This window comes from Pipistrellus kuhlii, unplaced genomic scaffold (genome assembly GCF_014108245.1).
Source record: "Pipistrellus kuhlii isolate mPipKuh1 unplaced genomic scaffold, mPipKuh1.p scaffold_m20_p_3, whole genome shotgun sequence".
In the NCBI taxonomy this organism is placed as follows: Eukaryota; Metazoa; Chordata; class Mammalia; order Chiroptera; family Vespertilionidae; genus Pipistrellus; species Pipistrellus kuhlii.
In genome coordinates, this window is record NW_023425529.1 from 45,569,478 (window position 1) to 45,593,283 (window position 23,806).

The 23,806-nt window shown below is 47.8% G+C and overlaps 1 protein-coding gene across 10 annotated transcripts in view; it reads right to left on the reverse strand.

The window, feature by feature from the left end:
- Positions 1-351: 351 nt before the first annotated feature.
- Positions 352-23,806, reverse strand: part of CALCOCO1 (calcium binding and coiled-coil domain 1) — a 32,385-nt gene continuing 8,930 nt past the window's right edge. For 4 of the 10 annotated variants that reach the window (XM_045588035.1, XM_045588040.1, XM_045588034.1 and 1 more), the window contains 8 exons: positions 21,495-21,650; positions 21,049-21,303; positions 20,495-20,620; positions 19,924-20,019; positions 19,480-19,588; positions 19,048-19,247; positions 18,572-18,786; positions 16,512-17,597 (listed from right to left, as the gene is read on the reverse strand). In XM_045588035.1, the coding sequence (XP_045443991.1) occupies positions 17,420-17,597; positions 18,572-18,786; positions 19,048-19,247; positions 19,480-19,588; positions 19,924-20,019; positions 20,495-20,620; positions 21,049-21,303; positions 21,495-21,650 (1,335 nt within the window). In that variant the 3' untranslated portion in view covers positions 16,512-17,419. The other 6 variants (XM_045588037.1, XM_045588038.1, XM_036455323.2 and 3 more) reach the window with 6 other exon arrangements.

Here is a 23,806-nt window from a genome sequence, read left to right on the forward strand (position 1 = left end):
TCCCATTCCAAACTCTACTCTTTATTTCAGGTCCACTCCTTTCATGTTAAGCATCCCTGTCCACCACCATCCCCCACTTCCCTTGAGCTCTTCCTAGTTTTTATCACCTAGAACTTATTCATGGTCTCAATATGATTGCCATCTTGTATTGTTCTCTAACTCTTTCATGTGTGCAAGTCTTTTCTCCCCAAATAGGGTTTAAGCTTATTAAGGGAGACCTATGTTTTTATTTAGCTTCTCTTTCTTATGGGGTCTATTTATTCGGTGTACATTTATTGAGTTCCCGTTTGCCTTAACTGTGTTTGGGATTCAAAGATGCATATATATATATATATATATATATATATATATATATATGTGTGTGTGTGTGTGTGTGTGTGTGTGTGTATGTGTGTGTGTGTGTGTATATATATATATATATATATATATATATATATATATGTATATATATATATATATATATATATATATATATATATACTTTTTTTTTTTTACTTGAGAAGCTAATAATGTTATGGACTCATGGTTTGATAACTGCCTATAAAAGTGTTGCACACATAATGGGCCCTCAATATATGTTTGATGGATTGATGAACCATGCTGCTTTTCAATGAGGTATTCAATGAATGAATGAAATGGCTAAACAAGGAGCCCCTGGTACAACTGTTCCAGGTGTACCCCTCCTATATGAGCCTAATTCTAATTGTCGTAAGACTGGTTTGAGAGCAGAAGTGGTCTTTACAGGCATCAAAAGAGAGAGCCTACTGTCTTTTCAAGGCAATTTCAAAGCAGTGTTCACTCCTTCCCTAAGGCCTAGTGATTAAATTACAAAGCATTTTACAGGCATTGGCCAATTTGTGTCATTCAGGTTGGTGAGTTATATTATGTTCATCACCATAATAAAAACAGCTATTATTGAATACTTATTATGTGCTAGATGTTGTGCTGATTTCTTTACATAAGTTATCTAAGTCCTAACAACAAATCTATGAAGTAGGTATAATTATTATCCCCATTTTACAGAGAGGAAACAGCTAATAAGAAAAACAAGGCTTGAATCCAGAAAGTCTGATTCCACTCTACTGCCTCCACAATTAATTGGTAGAGTGGAGAACTGAGTTCTTGACTTGGCCCTGCCTTTGGTATACCTGTGTATATGTGTGACCTGCAGAAGTCATTTCGCTTCTCTGGTCTTTAGTCCCTTCTGATCACATAATTTAAGGGTGACAGTACCAGTATTAAAGCCTTTTTTTTTTTTAAATCCTCACTGGAAGTCATGTTTTACATTTATTTTTAGAGAGAGAGGAAGGGAGAGAAGAAAGAGAAGGAGAGGAGAAGGAGAAGAAGGAGAAGGAGGAGGAGGAGGAGGAGAACAACAACAACATTGATATGAAAGAGAAGCATAGATTGGTTGCCTCCTGTGCAGGCCTCAACCGGGAATCAAACCTTCAACCTTTTGGTGCCTGGAATGATGCTCCAAACAACTGAGCCATCCAGCCAGGGCTTAAACCCTATTCTTTTGAATTTAAGTCCTGTGTCTTTCCACCACTTTCAACTGCCTAAAGCTGATGGTGATCCCCTAAATCTCATCTTTTATCTTCTTGTGGCATCTGCAGGAGTCTGTGGTATAGTCATTCATAAAAAGAGTGTGTGGTTTTTCTTTTTTTCTTTTCTTTTTTGAGAGCTTATATATGAAGACCTTGATGGCTTTGTGAAAGGCTTGGCTGATGAGGAATATAGAGAGAATTGCAGAAGACCCCTCAACCCGATTTCTTCCTGTGATTCCCATCCTTTAATTTCTAGGTTAAAATTATCCCCCTCCTCTCCCCCCCAGTATACAGGATGTTTATTACCAAGGGGCCATTCAGAAAGCACAAACCAGGCTGTGACCAAAAGGCAGGTGGTAGGTCCAATGCATTTCTGAGAGTGCAGCTTGCTCAACATGGATTGAGACCAGGTAACATGAAAGAACAGGCAAGTCTCTACTCTGAGGAGCCTCCACTCTGAAATGGAAGCTGTCAAAATCCTCCATTTTGTCCCTTCATAGATGGGATTTTGCTTCCACCTTTATGTATACAAACAAAGGATGATGATTATTTGAACAAGTGTGCATGGTTGGCTGGCCTCAGTATTTTAAATTGATATGCACAAATACAAAGTGGTTTGCTGTACCCCTCATGTTGTTATTTGGCTCAGCTCTCCTCAGTCTGTAGCTGTGTGTTCTGTCAGTAGCAGCTGTGTGTTCCGTTCTCACCAGGGTAGCCTCTGGCTGGGGTGACTGCTAGTGTCCTTTCCTAGAGCATCTTTAATACTAGGCAACCTGAGGTTAAAGATCAAGCAGGATGGCTTTTATGTCCCATCCTCGTCACCTTCTTGGGCCTCCAATTTAAGCTAATTTTCCAGAATAATTTGCATTGTTTTCCTGTATACCTTTTTTTTTCCAGCCTTCTTCTCCATCCCTGCATAAAATTCTAGAGATGGAGTGGAGGAATGGTGCCCCTCTGCAGAGGAATCTCTCTCATGCGCAGAGCACACACACACACACACACACACACACACACAGTGGCCGAAAACTTCATCTCTCCTCTGATTTATACCATGTTCCCAAATATCAAATCAAGATCACTCTCAAAGGGAAAAAAAAAAAAAAAAAAAAAAAGGGAAACCTTAAAAAAAGTACTCCCCTTCTAGAAAATGAGCTCATCCCTTGGGGAGGGATCCACCTGTGCTTTGCTAAAGAGCTGCATTCTGAAGCATCTACTTGTATGTCAGGCTGCAGCTGAGGCCTGGGGATCTGAGGTTTTGGGTCAGTCTCTATGTGGATATCACCTATATGTAAAGGTATTTTCCTTAAGCAGAAGGTAGCTTTGCTCGTAGGTTAGAATTCTAAATGTGTGTGTGGGAGAGGAAGTGGGGATGGTGCTGAGGATCACTGAGGGTAGGAATTCAAAAAGCAGTCTAAGTCCTGCCGTTCTGTGGGTGTAGGGAACTCTGCGTTAGATGGGGTAAACCAGAGGAGGGAACCAGGGAACAGTTCAACTTTGTTTACAAATCAATATGCAAGCACTTGCAAATGAATTCAGACTGGGACAACCATCAGCTTCAAATGGAGAACACTACCGGGAAAGGCGGCTGCCGCAGAAGGGTAGATTTTAGAGAAAAATTTGGAAACCTTCTGGAGGGAGCCGTTGGTGGAGAGGGAGGCTGGGAGCCGAAGCCGAGAGTAAGCCCAGCCCAGCCGCCTTCCCGGCTCTCCGCCTCGCCCGCCGCCAGCCGCGGCCGCCGGCCCCGGGTCCCTCTCCATCCTCAGGCCGCTCCCTCCCCTCGCGCTCCTCCCGGCTCCCCCTCTATAATCTCCTGACATCTTTTCAAATCCAATTATCGAATTAATTGACGTGCTAACCGAGAGGCAAACAGAAAGGGGCGGCAAACACCGGGCGGCTCAGATTTATCCTCCGGCCTTCCCCGGCCCCTGCCGGGCGAGATTTACTGGGCCTCGAGCACGGCGACAGTTCAAACCTTTGATTAATCATGTTTTTCTCCCAACCCCATAATTTAGTTGGTCTTTTTCCCTCCCTGCTTTTTTATTTTTTTATTTTTTATTTTTATCAGTGGAAACAGAGACGGAGTCCTCATCAGCTTCAATTACAAATATTAAGCCCCCGGACAGCATTTTGACGGAGAGGCGGCCGGCCCCCTCCGTCCCGCCCCTTTAAATCATCGCCGAATTAACATCACAATCGGCGGCCGGCGTGCGCGCAGATTTAAATGGTGGCATATTGTTCGCCGACCGTCCAGCGGGGAACGGCGGGCTCCGGGCTGCGGGCGGCCCCCGCCTCTCCCCGCTCCGCCCGCCCCGGCCTGCGGGGAGCGGGGACACCGGCGCCGCGGGGGGATCCGGGCCCCCGTCTCCAGCGGCGGGGACGCGGGCGGGGGTGCGCCGGGCGGGGGCGGCGGGCTGGTGGGAGAGGGAGGGGGTGGAGGGAGAACTGGGGGTGCCGGGCCCAGGATGGGCAGAGGGGGTGAGTTTGGCTTGGGGGGTGGAGAGTGAATAGGGTTTATGCAAATGATATGCAGATGAATGCCCCCCACCCCGATTGCCCTTTGCGGGGAGATTACGGCCTCCTCGGCCCCCGCAGGGTCGGCGCGGCGCCCCCGGGCCGTGAGGAGAAGCCAGGAGGCAGGGACATCTCTTGCTCTTGGAGTTTGGCAAGATTTCTCCATTTCTTGAGCGAATCAGAACCTAAACCACAGCCCGCAGGCTTGGAGACAGGCCTCAGAGAGGACTTCCTTAGTGGGAAGATGGAGCGTGAGGTAAAAACCCCCTTTTGCCCCCCAGGGAGTTTTCGGTTTAGAAGACCCTCGAAGTAGCCAGATTTCTCAGGTGTTTGGCGGGGGGAAACGTAACTATTTGGCTCTGTCCCACTCAAGTGGAGGAGAAATGGGAGAGTCTTTCGCTGACTCCATTAATCCTTTAAGAATGAAGGAGCTCGGGAAGGAAAATGTCAACCCAGGAGCCTAGGCTTCCAGGTATTTTCATATCCACCTGTCTCTGCAATCTTGGCTGCCTTAGTCTCCAGGCCCCCACTTCTGCCTAGCAACATCACAACCAATCAAGTTGCAATTAGACCAGGCTGCTGGGCTCATCCTTAACTGGGATTGGCTGCTCGCGGTACGTGCATCGCAAGTGTTCATTGGCTGGCGGCCACCTGTATGGAAATGAGAATTACACGAGACTCGGCGGGCTCTCCGCCCCGCGGACCTGTGGCTCAGTGTGCGGAGACCTGCGAGCTCAGAGCAGGGATTCTGGGGCTGGTGTCTTGTTCTTTCTGCCTCTTTTCCCCTGAAGAGATCTCTCGAGCTTTTCTCTTCTTTATGGCGTCCCTGCCTGAGGCCTACTGTCAAAGAAACGCGACCAAATAACGCAGAAATAATGCAGATTTGTGTGCTTTTTGCATTCTCTCGGCTCAGTGTCAAGGTTTTGCCCCTTCGGTTCGTTGCCGCCCCGGTTCCTATCCGTCCTCTGGTCCACATCCATCCCAGGGGCCTGCAGAGTCCCTCGGTCTCTGCGCCTTGTTGCCACAAACCCTGCCTTTGGGCTCACCTTCTCTCCGATTCTCGTTGCCCCTCTCCTCCCGCTCAGGAGGCAGGCGTCTCGCACAACAATCTGAAGCCCGATTTAGGAGGGAGTCAGAGGGGGAGAAGACCCCTCCCCCCCAACACCCCCCATTCTCGTTCCCCATCCATTTTCTCCGAGGGAGCCGAGTTTGACAGCGAATTCATTCCGAGCGGGGAGGGTGATTTATTCTTCAAATATACCGACAAGTGCGGGCATGATGGAGCCCATTAAAATGTTGGGAGATTGTTTTTATGATTGAAGTCTGTATTACTCCAACCATAAAGAAAGAGAGCAAGGAGTCATTAGCATTTTCATGATGGTGTATTTCTGCTTGTCTCCACGCCATCACTCATCTTTACTGCCCGTCCCTTTGCTCTCCCTCTGCTACAACGAAGAGAGACTGCAGCCTGAGTTGGGTTGGGGGCGGGGGGAGGCGGCGGCCAGAGATCCCCCAGTCGGTCTGCCCTTCACGCCAAATCCTCACCCTCCCTGGGACGCAGATCAGGGGGTGAGATATCGGACACAGACGTGCTTCAGCTTTCTTCCTGCCAGCCCCTCCTGCCCCTAAATGGTGGGAGCCCCCCCTTACCCCCCCCCCCACCCCCGCACAAACGGAACCGGGAGACCTGGAAAGCCTGGCGTTAGGGAAGGGGGAATACCCCTTTCTTCCTGGCCTACGCTCCACTTAGGGTTATCCACAAAGGGTAAAGGCAGGAATTCCTGGCTGAGTGCCCTGGGCTGCAGACACCAGAGTAGGAGAGGATAAGGAGGAGACTCCTGTTCCCTTGGTTTGGAAGCTGTGTTGGTAGGAAGTTGGGAACCTGGACTTTTGGCTTCTGTCTCTGCTATTCCCTAAAGGGCCCTAACCTTGGGCTGGGCTGGCTTTAAGTCTTCCGTCTCCACTGCAGCTCCTCAACTCCTGCTCCTTCCTGACATCCTAAGTCCTTGATTCTTTCTACCCAATCATATACAACAAGACTCTTCAGTACCAAAAGGAGCACATTTATGAAAATAAGAGATCAAAATAGTAACTGCCAAGGAAGATTCTTGGAGAAAATTTGCTGTGGGCAAAAACAGTTTCTTTGGTTGTCCAAGGATTGTTGGAATCACCTGTCCTCACCTCTGGCTTCTGATGAGACTCTTCTCCGCCACAAAATATTTTTATTGATTTTTAGAGAGAGAGGAAGGGGGAGGGACACACAGAAACATCGATGTGAAAGCCCAACACAGGCTGCCTCCTGTACGCCCCCTTCTGGGAATCGGGGCATGTGCCCTGACTGGAATGGAACCCATAACCTTTTGGTCCACGGGCCCACACCCAACCAACTGAGACGCACCAGCCAGGGCCTGATGAGATTCTTAACATAAATAAACATTCATTTTAGGTTGGGCATAACTTGCCTGCATAGCCTATTGCCACAAATTGTCTGGTGGCATTTGAATGGGATTTGATTGGGATAAAGGGGTAATGGGGAAATGGAAGTGTCACTAGCAAGACATGAATAGTGCTAATAACGATTAGTGGACCACTTTCCTCTTGGCCCAGTGCTTCCTCATTGATGTCTCACAACCTGAAAACTAGGCTTCATGACCACCATTTTACAGATGAGGAAACCAAGGATCAGGTGGGGATGTGTGGTGTGCCCAGCGTCATTTAGCTAGTACACAGAAGAACGAGGATCTGAACTCTGGGCTGTCTTCATTATCAGTGCTGCCTGCGAAGGAGTTCAGGGTCTCTAAAGTGGAAGTCAGAATGACTGATTGCCTTGCATACTTCATCTGGATTTGTGAGAAAGTGGAGACTATCTGGTAAGTGCTTACTAGGAATATCCATCCCTTGGCCACTGGTCTGGGAGCTGGGTAGTAGTTAGCATTGCTGGGATTAACTGCTCTAATCATTCAGAGAACATTTATTGAGCACCTATTACGTGTCATCTTTTGTTTGACCGTACCCTCCCTTTTCCCAGGCTCCCCCCTTATTAAGATGGCTACCTAATAGGGCTCTGCAGTTGGGCAGAAATGGAGCAAAGGGGGGTGTGGACATGAGAGGGCCCCCCCCCCCCACTTTAGCCTGCACATGCCCAGAGGCTGCTGTAGCAGCAGCCCCAGATTTACAGCTGCCCTGGCGCTGATGCCATAAAAGCAAACGATCCTTCTCTGTACTAATTTCTGTGTAATTAGATCTCTCCTGGCATGGAAAGTGGGGAGTGGGGGTGGTTAGGAGGGGAGGGTGCCAAGGACTCTTTACAGAGTGGGGGAGGGGCTGTGGGACACACATAGTTTCATGTGGGGCAGGTTGGGCACAGGGACCTACATGCCCTCTGACAGATGGGAAATATAGTGGTGCACACCTGGAAGGCAGATGTGACAGCACCCTTTGTACCTAGGATGGGGACAGATTAACCTGGGGTCCTGAAGCTAGAAGAATAACTCCTGGCTAAGCTATGTACACAGGGAAGGCACTGAAATCCTCCGAGGGGCTGCACACAGATTTCCCTCACAGGCAAAATCTCTCAGAGGGGACTGAACAGCAGAGCATTCCTGCAGACCCATTACATTTACATCACATTTACCAAACAATATATACATGCTCATTTACCTGCAGGAAAGCAGATACACATTTCTCTTAATCAAATGCAGAAATCACAACATCTGCGCTAAATATAACCTCCGCCAACACTTGTTCCCTCCTCCGCCCCCTCCCAGCGCCAGCCTGCCTCTGAGAGGCAGGGAACTAAAGGATGAAAAAAGCCCTTTCTCTAAGGTTTTCTTTAAGTTACTCAGAGATGAATCCCATTATACCGAGAAAGGGGGGATTGAAAAAAAAGAAAAAAGAAAAGGGGGGATTGGGGAGAAAGCATTGCAGAAGAAATCAGGAGGAATGCGAGGATGATTAGAGAGGGAAAGATTCTGGAGCTCTGTCTTTTTTTTTTTTTTTAAAGGGAAGAACAGTTTTAGGGAGGTAAAAATACAGTTGTTATTATTCGCCCTCTCCCCACCTCACGGTGACAAACAATGACTGTAGGCAGTAATGCCATTGGAACAACACTTCTACAAGCTAAGTATTCATTATGCACTGGAGTGTATCTGTGGAGGGACCTCAGAGGGCCTCTTCTCCGATCTCCCTCTGCAGCCCGAATTTCTTTCACAGTAAGCCTGCCAGGGAGTCAGCCAGATTCTGCTTGAATGCTTCTGTTGAGATGAGCTCTTTACTTCATAAACTGTTTGCCCCTGTCACTGGCAGGTATAGAGGTTAGAATATTCTTTGGTTAGATTCAAATCTGTCTACTTTGAAATTTCAGAATATACCATTTCTAACAACTATCGTATCTCCTTGACGTATCTCCTAAAACATATTCTAATGTTTTAAGACCAGCTCAATCAAAGCATTAATCGTCCCCCACAACAGCAATAACAATTAGATACTCATTGGAAAATCAGGAGATTCTGATCTTCACAGATAATTGTCATGTACTTATCTTAAGCCCTTGTTCTAATGGCTAATTCCTGATTAACCCGAGTAATGAAAATGTATCACAATAAAGGAAGATTTGTCATGCCTTGTTATCACTTCATTGGGCCATCCTTCTAGATACCTGCCATAACACCAGGGTATTTCTATTCCAATAAAACATGATCATGATGTGCTTGGCTAGTAAAAAGGAAAAAAGCTGTGTATTAAGGATATGTTTAAAATGATTTGCATGAGTGATGTAAATATAAACTACCACCATCATCATTGTCAACATCATCCTCCGTTGTTTATTTGCCTTTTGAAATCCCTGCTCAACTTTGGGGGCGGGCATAAATAAAGGAAGAGGGAGACAGAAAATTAACATCTATTAAATGCTTAGTATCTTCAGGCACTGTGCTAAACACTCACCCTGTGAAATATATATTATTATGCTTTTACAGATGAGGAGATTGGGCTCAGAGAAGTAACTTGCCTGAGGTCATACAGCTAGTGACCAGGCGATCAGAATTTTAATCCAGGGAAGGCTAATTCCAAAGTCTCTACTCTCCCACCTAAACCTGAACTAGTTAGTTTTACTCTGATGCCATCAGGGCCTCACCAAGTGGATCTATACTACTGACGAGGCACTGGTGAGGAGATAACGCTGGGCTCAAAGACCTCACCCTTCCCAGATACCCCCGCTCCCCACATAGGAACCAGGAGTTCAGGGCCTGAACTCTGTGGCTTTGTGCTCCTTACTGCCCTCATCTAGGGTTGCCCACACATAATCGCAGGCCCATTGTCACATATTTACACACTGTCACATTCACACAGTCACATACCATACTGTCACCTTCAACACACACAGAACTCACAGAGGCTGGCTGTACTCTTCGCCCAGGCAGTGGTGTGCATAGCCAGCAGGGGTCGCCGGCACACCAGGAATTACCACTTGCTGGGTCTGTCTCCTGCCCAGCTGGATGAAATGTCCTTCTCTTCTAAAACCTCTCTCTAAAATGCCTTCCCTTTCCTGCTCTTCCTTCTAGCCCCCACCCTAGCGCCCAGACCCTGTATGTTTGTGACCATGCGCTGGGTAGTTGCCCATCATGCAGCACACACTCTACATTTTGAAAAATCCAACCTGGATTCTATTGTAGATGTCAATCTTGTTTTAGGAATGAACAGCCAAGGAGCTAGTCAGAAGCCTGGAGTGCCCAAACTTCTGGTTCACTCTTGGCCAATCAGGACTCTCCCTCCTCTCAGTGCCTCTCCAACACGTTACTTCTCAGCATCCTTCACTTCCCCGTCCTGACCATCATTTTAGTGTTCAAGCCAGCGCTTGTCCCAGACATTATCAGACCCCTAGCATCCTTTACCTCCCTCATCTCGGGAGGCCTGAAAATGGAGGCGGCAGCAAATCTCTTACAGATCTGTGGCCAGAGGTTTTAAAAAAGCAGTCATAGTTTGGGGCATATATGGAGGGACCCAGACACCCCGCCTCACTGCAGAAAGAGGCCAGGTGTCACTCCCTGCTGGGATGGGGTCCAGACACGGGCTGTGGAGGCAGCTGTGGCTGCCTTCTGGGAGTGGCATCTCTCTGCTCTTTTCTGCCTCTCCCCTCCCCTTTTGTAGCAACAGCTCTCTAGCATTTCCACTTCCCATCTCTCCCTCCTCCCCTTTCCTCCCCTCATCTTCTGGAGCCCAGTGATTGGCGGCTGCCTGCTGCATGGCGGCTGGGTTTATGGCTTTGCGGCAGCTGGGGAGAAAGCTAGGCCAGAGACAGAAAAATGGAAACTGACCAAGAAACAGAGGACGATGGAAGAGCAAAAGAAAGACAAAGAGGCAGAAAGACCTCAAGAATAACAGATAAAAATCTAAATGAGAGGGACAGGCTGAAGTGGAGATGAACACAAAGAAAATTACAGAGATTCTGATAAAAGATTAAGAAAACGTGACAGGGATGGGGAGAAAAGAGAGAAAAGCATAGACAGGAAACATTTGATTACCTCTTGCGAGTAGGGATGTGCAGGACCTTCCAGGGGGCAGGAATGGCTGGTAGTACCTAGAGGTAGAGGTTGGGTGGACATCTAGTGACCCCAGGAAATTCTATAATACAGAAGAGGCTAGAGGATCTTGCAGCTAACCCAATTTCCCCCACATTTGTGCTTCTATTCTATACTATCCATTCTAGTATTTTCCATGTTCACATCCTCCTGGAATTTTAAGGTTATTACAGAAATGTCCTCTGAAGGATGAGCCAATGACCTAGTGTGGATCTTGTTCCATTTTCTATGAAATGAATGGGAAAAGCAAGGTGTGAGGTTTGGGAGGGATTTTTATATTAGAACAAGCCTTTGTTGAAATAGGTTAACTTGTAAGGCTGTTGGCTGGCTGTCACGGCACCTCAGTTGTCACATACCATGCTTACCTTACAGTTATTTTTCTATGTATTCTTTATGCTAATATATCAGCTCTTTAACAGCAAGATCTGTGTCTGCCCTTCTTTGTGGTTCCCACAGTGCCTTGTTCTTGTTTATTGATTGAACCAACGATTGGCCCCTTGAGATGTTTAAGCAGATGTTGGATGACTACCAATAAGGGATGTAGTCCAGGGAACTTCTGTTGAATGAGAAGCTGGAAATATATCTCTAAACACCCTTTTGGTTTGGAGGTTCTGTAAGTCCATATACATAAACTTGTGTTTGCTCTGTTTCTTCCCCTGGTTTTCCAAATATGTAAAGGGGGGATCCACCAATTACAAAGTACCTACTGTGTGCTAAGTTTTGTACAAGGCATTTTTTACATCTGAACTCATATAATTATCACAATAACTTTTCCAGGTAGGAGTTATCCACATTTCTTCAGATGAGGGCTTAGAGATATGAGGTGTTTTGCTCCAGGTCCCATGGTTAGGAAGTATGACAAATTAAGTCTTAGAGACTAAAGCCTGTGCTATTGCCACAACACCGTGTTTATATCAATTTGGGAGATTTCCACAGTTTGAGGAACACAAAGGAGTTGAGGAATGGGGAAAACAGGGAGAACACATGGCTTCTAAATTTAGGGTTGGGAGATTCTGGACTCTACACAGGAGAACAAAATCCACTTTTGTGATAGAACAGGACATTTCTGCTCTCACCTAATTACCAATAGACCCAGAGAAAGAAAGAAAGAAAGAAAGAAAGAAAGAAAGAAAGAAAGAAAGAAAGAAAGAAAGAAAGAAAGAAAGAAATCTATGAAGGATCAGGACAGGGGGAAGTGGGGATGGGTATTAAGCACGGGAATTTCTTGTCATTGTTATGGCACTGGGAGCATGGGGCATAGGGGTGCGTCTAGAACGCAACAGTGGACATTCCAGGTATTTGTCTTCCTGCTAGAAGGGATGTTGGGAGTCTAGTGAGTCCAGGGATGGTCCAAGTGGTGGGGATTATAATCAGTGACAAGGCTTAGACTAGTGTTGTGTAGTAGAGATTTAACACAGGCCACGTATATCATTCAAAAATTTCTGCCCTTGCCAGTTTGGCTTAGTGGAGCATTGGTCCATGGACTGAAGAGTCCCAGGTTTGATTCCAGTCAAGGGCACATACCTCAGTTGTGAGCTCAGTCCCTGGCCCTGGTCAGGATGCATGCTGGAGGCAACCAATTGATGTGTCTCTCTCACATCGATGTTTTTCTCTCTCTCTGTCTCTCCCCTTCCCTTCCACTCTCTCTAAAAAAATCAATTGAAGAATGTCTTCACGTGAGGATTAACCACAACCACCATAAATTTTTTTTTTCTAGTATCCACTTAAAAAACAGTAAAAAGAACCAGGTGAAACTAACTTAAATAACATATTTTATATAACCTAATATATCCAAAATATTAGTTTCAACATAAAATTATATTTCAATATAAAATTATTTAAGAAATTTTTTTGCACAAAGTCTTTGAAATCTAATATGTAGTTTGTACTTACATCTCAGTTTATTCTACATTTCAAGTGTTTGATAGTCACATGTAGCTGGTGGCTACTACAGTGGGCAGTGCAGGCATAGAGTGTGCTTCACACCTGACTAGTCAGAGACAACAGGATGTTGAGCCCTGACATATTGGCTCACTTCCTAGATTTTTCTTATACCTTAAATTAGAAGTCATTGTTTCTACACCAGTTTCTACACCTCACAGGTCACAAGAACTGCATTTCTATTGCAGGGTCTGTGAAGTCCAGCTGCCCAGTAACTTCCACCTGCAACACTCTCCTTTAAGGTCCTTGTTGAGTCACCAGGTACCCTCAGCTGCTAATCCAGTGATTTTCAGGAGTCATCACCCTGGCCTCTCTGCCATACCCACCACTGCTAACCTCTCTCCTTGACTCCTCTTTCCTGAATTGCTTACTACCTCTCTGGTTGATTTGCCTGTCTTCTCTGTGACTCCCCATTCCTCATACTTCCTTCCACATTGTCAGTCTCCTGGGTGCTGCCTGTTGCCCTCTTACCCTCTTGCTCTACATGGGGGAGACCTAGGTAATCTTTCTCCACTCTCATCAATTTTACTTTCAAGGATCTTGTTTATTTCTCCAGTTCTACACTCTCTTGAACTCTGCACTTAAAATATCTATCCTTCTGCCTACTGGAAATCTCTCTCCATCAAAGACCCCAAAGACATTGAGAATTCAAAAGACAAAATTATACCAATCATCTTTTCCCTCAATGTTATTTCTCCATTTGTATTATTTAGTATTTATTTTAAAAAATAGATTTTTATTGATTTTTTACAGAGGAAGGGAGAGGGGTAAAGAGTAATAAACATCAATGAGAGAGAAACATCAATCAGCTGCCTCCTGCACACCTCCCACTGGGGATTCGCCTGCAATCAAGGCACATGCCCTTGACCGGATTTGAATCTGGGACCTTTCAATCTGCAGGCCGATGCTCTATCCTGAGCCAAATTGTCAGGGCCATTTGTATTATTTATTTGGTGACTGGCATCACTGGTTATCTGGACATTGAAATCAGAAACCTGGGATCAACTTGACTCCTTTTGTTCATGGAGGAGTGAGCTATTATTACTGAGTCCCATTAATTCCGTATTCTAAAGAATTCTGCCTCTTTACCTCTTGACACAGCTTAAGTTTGGTGCTCACCATTTTTGCCTGGGGCTATTACAGTGGTTCCCAACTGGTTTCTCTGGACTTTCATGATCTGCCAGTAGAGTGTAAGCTCCATGAGGGCAGGCATTCCTGCTTCCCAGTCCTAGAAAGATACCTGGCACATAGAGAGCACTCAGTATTTGTTGAGTGACTATATGAATAAATGTCTGTTAGTCCATCCTTCCAGTCTCACTTTCCACACCGTGTATGATCCTCACTCTATAGTCCTGCTTGAGTGTTTAGACTTCTGAGCGAGTTATGTCTTTGCACATTTTTCTCCTTCTGCCTGAACATGCTTGGCTCACAATTACTCATTTTTATTTTTTTTAATTTATTGATTTTTTACAGAGAGGAAGAGAGAGGGATAGAGAATTAGAAACATCAATGAGCAAGAATCATCAATCAGCTGCCTCCTGCACACCCCTCACTGGGGATGTGCCCGCAACCAAGGTACATGCCCCTGACTGGAATTGAACCCAGGACCTTTTAGTCTGCAGGCTGACGCTCTATCCACTGAGCCAAACTGGTTTCGGCCAATTACTGATTCTTTAAGACTCAGCCCCCATATTGTCACCCATGGAAAACTTTGTAACTTGTAAACATGATATAGTTTTTACAAAGTGCCCTATGTGGTCTCTTAAAAATAACTGAAGGAATTAAGTAGGAGGAGGTGTCCTTTGATTGGAAAGGAAAGTATGTGTTCTGGGGCTTCCAAAGGAGTGCCTATTTGGAGTGGTTCTGTAAAACTGGAGCCAGGGTGCCTTAGGACAGAAAAGGGGAAGTGGGACCAGACAGTGCAGACCCTGGCTGGCGCCCTCAGCAATCTGCTCTTCACATTCCCATGGTTACCAGGCAGCCACAGAGTTCCTGTGTGGGGGAGTGATGTTTGCATTCATTCATCTCCTACCAAACACTGATACCCTAGTTCCTATTTGCTGCTTCCTGGACTGACTTTTCTTCTCACACCAGGCTCTCAAGCCCATTCCGTTTGGATGCTGTATGGATGCTGGGAAGGAGGGAAAAATGAGCTGATCCAAGGGAAACGAATAGAAGGGCTGAGCTGCCAAATACCACACAGTAATTAGGAAAAAGAACTCAAATTGCAAGTATCTTTCCTCTCTGCCCAGGCAATCATTTACTCTTCCCTGAGCTTCCTGTGTCAGAGGCCAGGTCCTGGGTCCTGGGGTGGGCAAGAGATATGGCTCTAAATGTCCAGCCTGAAGGTGCAGATTGCACATCAGAAGACATGCAAGGGCAGAGCAAAGAGCAGCTGCGGACTCTAAACAGGTGGAAGGGTCTGGGGGGCTTCAAGAAAGGGAGCATGGAGCAGGCTTAGGAAGATGAAGCAGAACTGGGCTGGGGAGAAAGTGAGATGAGAACGACCCATGTCGCTTTGGAGGTGGAAAGTGAAACCTACACTGCAGTTTTCCCAAGTGCTTTTAGTCTGGCAGCCTGTGTGTCAATGGCCTGTGCAGCTGCCCACGAGGCTCCTGTGGGGGAAGGAGGTGTGTGTGCGTGGCAGAGGCTGTGGGTGGGAGCAAGGGCCCTGGGTTCCTGTGTCTTTCTTCCTCCTGTTTTGTACTAGGGGCCACCTTTCTGGAAGCGAGGATGTCTGGGTTCCAGCTTCTTCGCTCTCTAATCTCCCCAGACATAAATCACAAGTGATTTCATTAAATGCACCTCCTGCTGGGGATGTTGGCTCATAATTCCTCTCTGATTAACCCCCACTACCCCGGCAAGTTTATAGGCCAAGCATAGGAAGGGGTACAGGGGAGGGGGGAAGGAGGGTATGAGGGGAATCCCAGGCCAGTGATGGATGTCTCTGTCAGCCCAGCTCATATTTATTAATAGTCTTAATACGGGAAGCAATAAAGGAAGAGAGGGATTCTATTAATTAAATCATTGTTATAATTAACTTTCATTAAAGGAGGATCAATAAAGAGGAGTTGAGATGGAGAGAGGAGAGATCCATTATCTCTAATTTTCTTGGAAGGGATTCAGGGAATGAAATGGGGTTGCTAGGAGACAGCGATGTGAGGGAAGAAGGAAGGATGTAAGATGTCATTCAGGGGGGTGGATAGGAGGGTTTCAGGTGGATAGAAGAAACGGGGAGTGACAGTGGCCCACCCAGGGGCCCTAAAGGGAATGAAGGGTGGATAAAGGAGCTACTGGGATAGTGAACAACGGGGCTACAGGCATGGCTTGTACTGGTCATTCCTGAGGCCTTGATTAGCTTGCAGGTCCTTAATAAATGCTTTATGATGCTGTCTCTGGCCTGTGAAGCTGGTTAGAGTGGATGAATGTGTTTTCGTGACTGTGGAGTCAGAGTGCGCACACGTGTGTGTGAGGAAGAGAGGGAGGTAGAGATGGGAAGATTATCAAATAGTCTTTAGGGGTATAGGGTTTATTTTTTATAAAGTGGATACTCGAAGGTTTCCCCCTTGACAAAAGTAATGCCTGTCCTTTGGCCCAAGGTACAGTGATGGCTGCTATGGAGGTGAAGGTCTGAGTGGTGGAAACCACCCTTGCCTTCTAAGGCATGCACTTTGGCCCTATACCTGAGTCCCACTCTGGGACTAAACCCTGAGCAAGCCAATACCAACCCCCGGTTTGTTCCTCTTGCACTGCAGTATTCTCCAAGCCAGACCTCCACCTGGGACAAAAGGTTCCTCCCTCCTCCTCTTCCCACTGGTGGCCAGCACAGCACACATAATGGGATAATGCCGCCTGAAGTCCCCTCCCTCCCTGACCCCTCCACTGAGGCCAAAGAGCCAGGTGTCTGGTCCTTCTATGCTCTAGTCACACCTTATAATAAGAACACATTTTATTAGAAGAGTTATACATACCATATAAATATATTTGTCCAAACTACAGGTAGGGGGAGGGACACTGGGGAGAAAGCTCTACTGCTATGGGGAACCTGGAGAGGGAGGAAGGGCTGGGAAGTGGGAGAACCTGGGAGTCTTTGTTCCCCCATCCCTCACAGAAGGCACAATGCATTATTTCTTTCCATGTGAGGACTCTGGGGTGAGGGGGTTGGCATGGAGGGACAGAAGATAAGAGTACAGAAAAACCTCAAAAATACAAAAAGAAACCTCCAAACTTAACATCTAATGGTATGGAAAAGGCTGGGGTGGAGTGTGGAAGGCAATGGGGCGAGGGAGGGGGGCAGGAAGAGGAACCAATGAAGTTCAGAACTGAGAAACCTGAGGAGGTCATGATGTCCATGCTCTGCATCAATGCAGGCCCCAGAGGAGACTCAGGGGAACAAACACAGACCCCAAAGAAGAGAGGGTAGGGTACCCCAGGGATTGGCTTTGGGGCATCAGAGACTGTGAGAGTGTGTGTGCGCGCGCGTGCGCGCGCACACGCGCGCACTGGTGGTGGTGCTTGCAGTAGCTGGTGAGTGACAGAAGCAACCAGGGCTAGGAGGGGCAGGTTCTCCTCCCCCTGGGGAGGCCTCCTCCATTCTGGTTTCTTCCAAACCGCTTTCAGGGGATAAATTCAGCCATTCTTCCATGAAGGACCCCTCCCTGGACAAAAGGGCTGGTATGAGAGGTGAGGTTGGAGAGCTTGGAATAAAAACGGCACACGGGAGTGTTTCTTAGGGAACAGAATATCATGGAGCCCATTGTGTTGGAAAAGAGGCATGAGACCTATATGTGTGTCTGTGAGTGTGTGTATGTGTGTTTGTGCTTGTACTAGGGGGAGGAGAGATCACTCGAAGGTGAAGGGGTCCTGGGTGCTGAAGAAGAAGTGTCCATCCATGTGGTCCTCCAGGGCGTCCTTATCACTGTCAGCGGGGAAGCGCTCCCTACAAATAGGGCACTCCTTCCATGGGGGGGTGGCGGGGCCCCCAGTGCTGGCCTCTGACAAGGGACCCACTGCAAAGCCACTGAAGAGAGACAGAGGGGAAAGGAGAGGGTCAGTGTGCTCTGTTGCCTTACTGACTTGCAGACCTCAGGGAGAGGGACTCATGCACCTGGGTTCCCAGATTCTCCTGTTGCTAATACAGCAACCCGGTAGTTCTCTCTCTCTGAGCCTCTCCCATAGCATCTTTCTCCCCACGATGCTAGGGAGTTTCCCGGATCCCTGTGCCCTCCTTCTTGAGTCCTTGCTGGTCCCCATAGTGCAGTGCCCATCCCCCAACCTCTTGCTCTCCTCCCTCCATCTCTATCTGCTGCCTAATGGAGCTGAAAATGAGTCTGACACCGTCCTTCATCTTCCTGCTCCAGCTAAGGATGACAGCAGAACCCCACCCCACCCTGAGCCCATCTCATATCCGGGCAAAGCTGGGGACTAAGTGATAAAAGCTCTCTTCCCTCTGCCTTCCCCTCTTGACCTGCAGAAGGAAAGGAAGGCAGAGGGGGCAATCTAATACCTAAATCCCCCACCCCTGGGGCTTCACCACTCAAAGGGTCCCCCAGGGAAGTCAGGAAAGACACAGCATCTCAGGGGTGGTCAGATGGATGCTGGATCCCAGTCTCCTCTGTTCTTGCCCTGTGGGCTTTGTCTCCTACTTCCCTTCCTCCCCAGATGGAGCCTAGGAACCTACCTGGTGGCTGGGGAAGGGGTAGGGGGATGTAGGACAATTTGGGGTCCATGAATGATGGTGCTAGAAAACAGAAGTCAGTTAAAGGCAGGGCCTCTGAGTGCATGTGTGTTGATAAGCTGAGGGGAGGGATTACCCGAAGGCACCTGGGGTTTAGGAGAGTGGTGAATAATCTTCTGTGTTAACCACATCTATGCCTCCTTTACTTGGCTAGGGCCAAGAAGACAGAGGTTGGGGGAAGGGCAGGGACTGTTCACTTGGATATCCTTTCTGCTGGCATCCTCCTATCTCTCCTCTGGCCCCGTTTTTGCTCTCACCTGGCCATGTCATAGAAGGCACTGCCCAGCTCAGGAAGCAGCAGGTTGGCCTCTTCACCCCCATTCTGCACGGCTGCCATCAGGACGGACTTCTCATCCTCAGCCTCCTGGGCACCAAAGAGATAGGCTGTGTTCGGGGTGGTGTCCACGGTGGGGGAGTAGCAGGTTGGGCAGGTAAGGGGAGAACGGTCCGGGCCGTGACAGAGAACAGAGGGCTACAGGAAGAGCGGGGCAGGAAAGGTGTTTTGAAGGGAGCTGGTGGATAGAAGAAGATGAGTTGGGGAGTAGGGACTGGCAGTAGTAAGGCTATTGAGTGGGACTGGGTTGTGTGGTGGTGTCCATTGTTTGGCCTTGGAGAGAGGCTGGGCCTGCCTCCTCTCCCCCCCAAAAAATGAGAGCCTGAATGGCTGTCTTCCTGCTCTGGACGCTGGGCCACTTGAGCTTGGCCCTACCCCCTCCTCCCTGCCCCTGCTCACCGAGTCAGAGCTACTATCCTCAGCTGGCCCCGAGAGGTGGGGAGCGATGGGAGCTGGCTGGCTGATGACAACTAGGGGAGAAGCTTCTCGTGGCCCAGGAGGAGAGGAGCCTGGATTTCCATGTTCACACAGGCCATAAGGTGGGAGCCTCATGTCTTCTGGGGACTCATCCTCTGAGTCAGTCAGAGCTGCCGGGCAGCCTGTAGGTGAGGGAGTGGGAAGAGAAAGAAGGAAACGTTGTTAGAGGATGCATCAGCTCTGACTCCTTTGGATAACAGATATAGTTAAACTAGACAAGGGCCAGAGTCTGGGAAGAAAAAGGAAAAATACAGAGGGCAGAGGCAGCTCCCAGGGGTCACATGGAACTTTCCCCAACAGGGCAAGGTGGAGCGGGGAAGAAGTGTCACAAGATTGGGGGTGTCGTGTACTGACCCAGCCCTGCAACTGCCTCCTCATCCTCTGTAGCAGCATCCTCATTCCACTTCTCATCGGCCACCTTCTCAAGGCGGGCCTCCAGCTTTCTCATGTACTCCAGCAGTTCCTGGTGTTGGGGAGAAAAGAGGTGCAAGAGGATGGAAAGATGCCAACCTTGCTGACCTGAAGAAAGAACCTTCTGTGTTCAAGATTAACTCTGAGCTCTGAGGATTAGACACCTTCACTAAAGGTGGGGAAGCTTAAGATAGATCCTCACAGCCCCCAAGGGCCCTCCTTCACCCCCTACATCATCCTTTCCCCAGCACCCATCTCATCCTGCCAAATCAGCTGATAATGGTCCCGTTTTTAGCCTCAGGGTCCTCCTAGAGGTACCGGTTCCTAAGCCAAGAGAGTCAGTTTCTAGTCCTCAAGCCCTCAGTCTGGCCACCGGGGAGTTCTCACCTGCTTCTCCTCCTGCAACTGCTCCTTTTCCTTCTGGAGCACACGCAGGGCTGACCGCAGCTCTGTCAGCTCCCGCTTACTCTCTGACAACTGCACCTGAGGAAACGGCCAAATGGAATAGGAGCCTAAAATGTACCTCAAAGAACCTGGGTTCTGGGACTGGGACCCAACAGCCTAGAATCACGTCTCTGTGCCTTCGTTCCTCCCTTGCTCCAACACACACAGGGGAAGCCCCAACACTTTTTCCATGAGCCCCTTTCCTTGGCCACGGGAAGTTCAGACTCTGCTTCAGGAGTGTGGACCTGAAGGACTTGGGCCGGGTGCAGGGACATAGCAGGGGCATGGAAGGGGCAAGCCATAATTCTCCTAAGTCATCACTACTAGGCCCAAATGTGTGTCCTAAGAGCAGAAAGGGACACTGCATGTTTCAAACCAATGAAGGCTGGGAGATGTGCAAGTGCGATGTTGCCCAATGTATAACTGAGCCCCTTACACTTAAGAGGGGCACTGGCTCCAAGAGGCCATAGGACCAGGACTCGAGGGGGGGGAGGGGGAGTGGCTGGCGCCTCACCAGGCTAGCCTCCTTTTCGTGGGCCAGTTCAGTCTTGAGCACTTGATTCTGGGTCCTCTCCTCCTGAACTGCCTTCTCCAGCCGAAGTATCTCTGCACTCAGCTTCAGAATCTTGTCCTTCTCCGCCTAGGAAATGCCAGGAAGGAAATGGGAAGATGAAGGAAAAGGGACGCCACTGCCAATGGCACCATCCCCACGGTGACCTTCCTCTACCTTTGGGAGCGATTTCCCCTTCTTGCCTCCCCCACTCCCTCAAAACCGTGAATGAAGGAAGGAAGGGACCTGAAAGCAAGGGACCTTGCTGATCAGTAATGGGCATTAGGGCAAGGGTCTGGTGCCTAGAATGGTACCAAGGACAATGCTACAGAGATCAGGGTTGGGACACTCTGTTTAGGGATGAGTCACACCTGGACAGTGAAGTGTTCCTCCCTCACAGCCCCTCCCCACCTAAGTTTCTTGAGATCCCATTGCCCCTTTTCTGTCCTCCTAGGAGATCTGACACACACAGGAAGGGGTGATGGCTGTGAGCTTGCCAGGTCCCTCCATCCATCTACCTCCACACTCTGCAACATCCCTGCCCGCTCCTTGCTCCACTGGCTTTTTTCCTCCTTCAAATGCAGACTGAGCTCAGCCAGCCTGCCGTTGACTCCAGCCAGTTCCAGGCGGCTGCGGTGTAGGTCGGCTATGGTGCGGTCCCTGGCTCCCGCAGCGCTGGCCAGCTCCTCCCCAAGCAGGGTGGCTTTCTGCTGGCTTGAGGCTGCAAGCTCCTGGGCCCCTCGAAGCTGCTCCTTCAGGGGCTCCAGCTCAGCCTCAGAAGAAAGGAGAGAGGGAGATCAGGGCTCCCTTTGTGAACCAGGAAGATAATAACGAGGCTACCTCCTCCCCCACTGCATTAGGACTCAGGGTTGGGTTGTTTAGTTTTTAGTCATATCCTTCCCCAGACTCCGTAGTGAGTCCTTGCAGCTGTCTCTACTTCTTGGTGCCTGGCGGCTTCACTCACCACCCGCTGCTGGGCCTGGCTTAGGGTGTCCTTCATCTGAACCAACTTGTCTTTTAGTCGCTGGGTCTGCGCACCCTGCTCCTCCTGCCGGCCCTTGGCCTCCTGCAGCTCCGATTTCAAGCGACGATTCTCCTGTTGTGCCATTTGGAGCTCAGCCTGATGGAGGTGAACAGGTAAGGAAAGGGGTAGCCAGGAAGGTGAACCACTGTGATGAGAAGTCAAGGTTCCATTTCTCAGATTTAACACAAACTCAAGCATTCAGCTTTCACCACCCCTTCTTGGGTTCTCAGCTCAAAGTGGCTCAATCTTGAACATCCAGTCTCCAGCTCCCGAAGTGAGGATCCAGCGCTACAGCTTCGGGTCCTTCACAACTAGGTAGCCCGTGTCCCATCTCTGCTTCTCCACTTTTCCTTTTAAATAACTCAGTCTAGATGTCCTCCAGGTCCTGCAAACTCAGCATATTCTACCATAGGCCTTTCCTTTCTTATTTCTAATTCAAACTAATTCCCAAGTCACTTAAGCTGGACACCCTGGTGCTACGCTTGGTTCTGCTCTCCCCCTAGCAGCCCATAGAAAAGCCCAATGCCTCTCCATTCTCCATCTTGTTCACATCCATTTTCTCTTCTACTATCGCCACAACATGTTAGCTCAGGCTCTGGTCCTGTGTTGCTTGGAGTACTGAAAAACCTCACAACTAGCTCATTTTCCACAAGGCAATCTGATTAATCTTTGAGTACATGTCACCTACTTGAAAATCATCGATGCCTCTCACTGCTTACAGAAAAGATTAAACTCAAGATCGTCTACTATCTGACCAGGGCTTATCTCAAACTCTTCACCCACATATTCAACTGCCCTGAGTGTTCTGACTCTAAACCTTTACTCATGTTTTCCTCCGTTTCTAGAATGGCCTCCCTTCATCTCTGTCTACTCAAATTCTACCTTTTCATCACTGCCAAGCAAATGATTTTTAAACAACCTTCTACTGAAGCCTAGGATTCTGAGGAAGTCATTTAGAGGTTCTGAAAATATTTAATTTAAACTTCAAATATTTAAAAATATTAAAAATTATGTAAAAAATGCACACACAAGTTAACACAGTGGAGATCACCAATCCACTGTCATGTACTTCCAGGTTAATTCAATTCTTTTTTAAAATATATTTTTATTGACTTCAGAGAGTAAGGGAGAGGGAGAGAGAGAGAGATAGAAACATCAATGAGAGAGAATCACTGATCAGCTGCCTCCTGCATACCCCCTCCTATTGGGGATCAAGCCCACAACCTGGATGTGCCCTTAACCAGAATAGAACCTGGGACCCTTCAGTCTGCAGGCCGATGCTCTATCCACTAAGCCAAACAGGTTAGGGCCAGGTTAATTAATTTTTATGTAAATCTTAGAATAAAGTTTCTATTGAAGTGAAGAGCAAAATGAGATTGCAAGGTTGACAGTTTAAAAACTGTTATCAATTTGCACTTACTTGTGTGTGACTCAAGGTGTTCTCAATATTGTACAACTACTGTCTAACAAAATACTGTAACTAGCTATTGAGGCTGACAAAACAGTCATCCATAACCTCCAATTTCAAAGTTTGGTATCCATCAAAATTACCTAATTGCTTTTACTATCTTATACATTGAGTGGCCAGATTATTATAATCTCTGAACGCATAATAATCTGGCCACCCAGTGTGTGTGTGTACAGAGGCCTGGGCATGAATTCGTGCATGGGTGGGGTCTGGCCAGCCTGGCCAGGGGGAGAGAATATGGGCGGTTGGCTGGCCTGCCTGCTGGTTGCCTGGTTGAGGGGACAATTTACATATTAGCCTTTTATTATATAGGATATACACTGAGTGGCCAGATTATTATGCGTTCAGAAATCATAATAATCCAGCCATTCAGTGTATGTAAATGTTATACTTTTAAATTTATAAAAATAAACTTACAGTAATGAAATACTGCTGTTATTTATTGAGGTTCCACTTAAGATATAAAACTTCATTGATGCAGGAGAAAAGGTTCTGCTGCTAAAAAAGTTTAGAAATACTAAACTAGTTTATGTCCCCCTTTAAAAGTCCTTTCTAATGTCCCTAACAAAATGTGCTCCCATTCATCTCTGTGGAGCATCATCACACTTTATTACACTTCCCTGTTGATACTTCCTATATTCCCCTTTGACTGATCCTGACTTATGTGTATGACTTATGTTCCCCAGGAGAGTGTACACAATGTTTCTTTACATTTTTGTTGCCCTTCGTGCCCAGCACTCGAGAAAGAATTCAATAAACAGGGATGAACAATTGAGAAAACAAA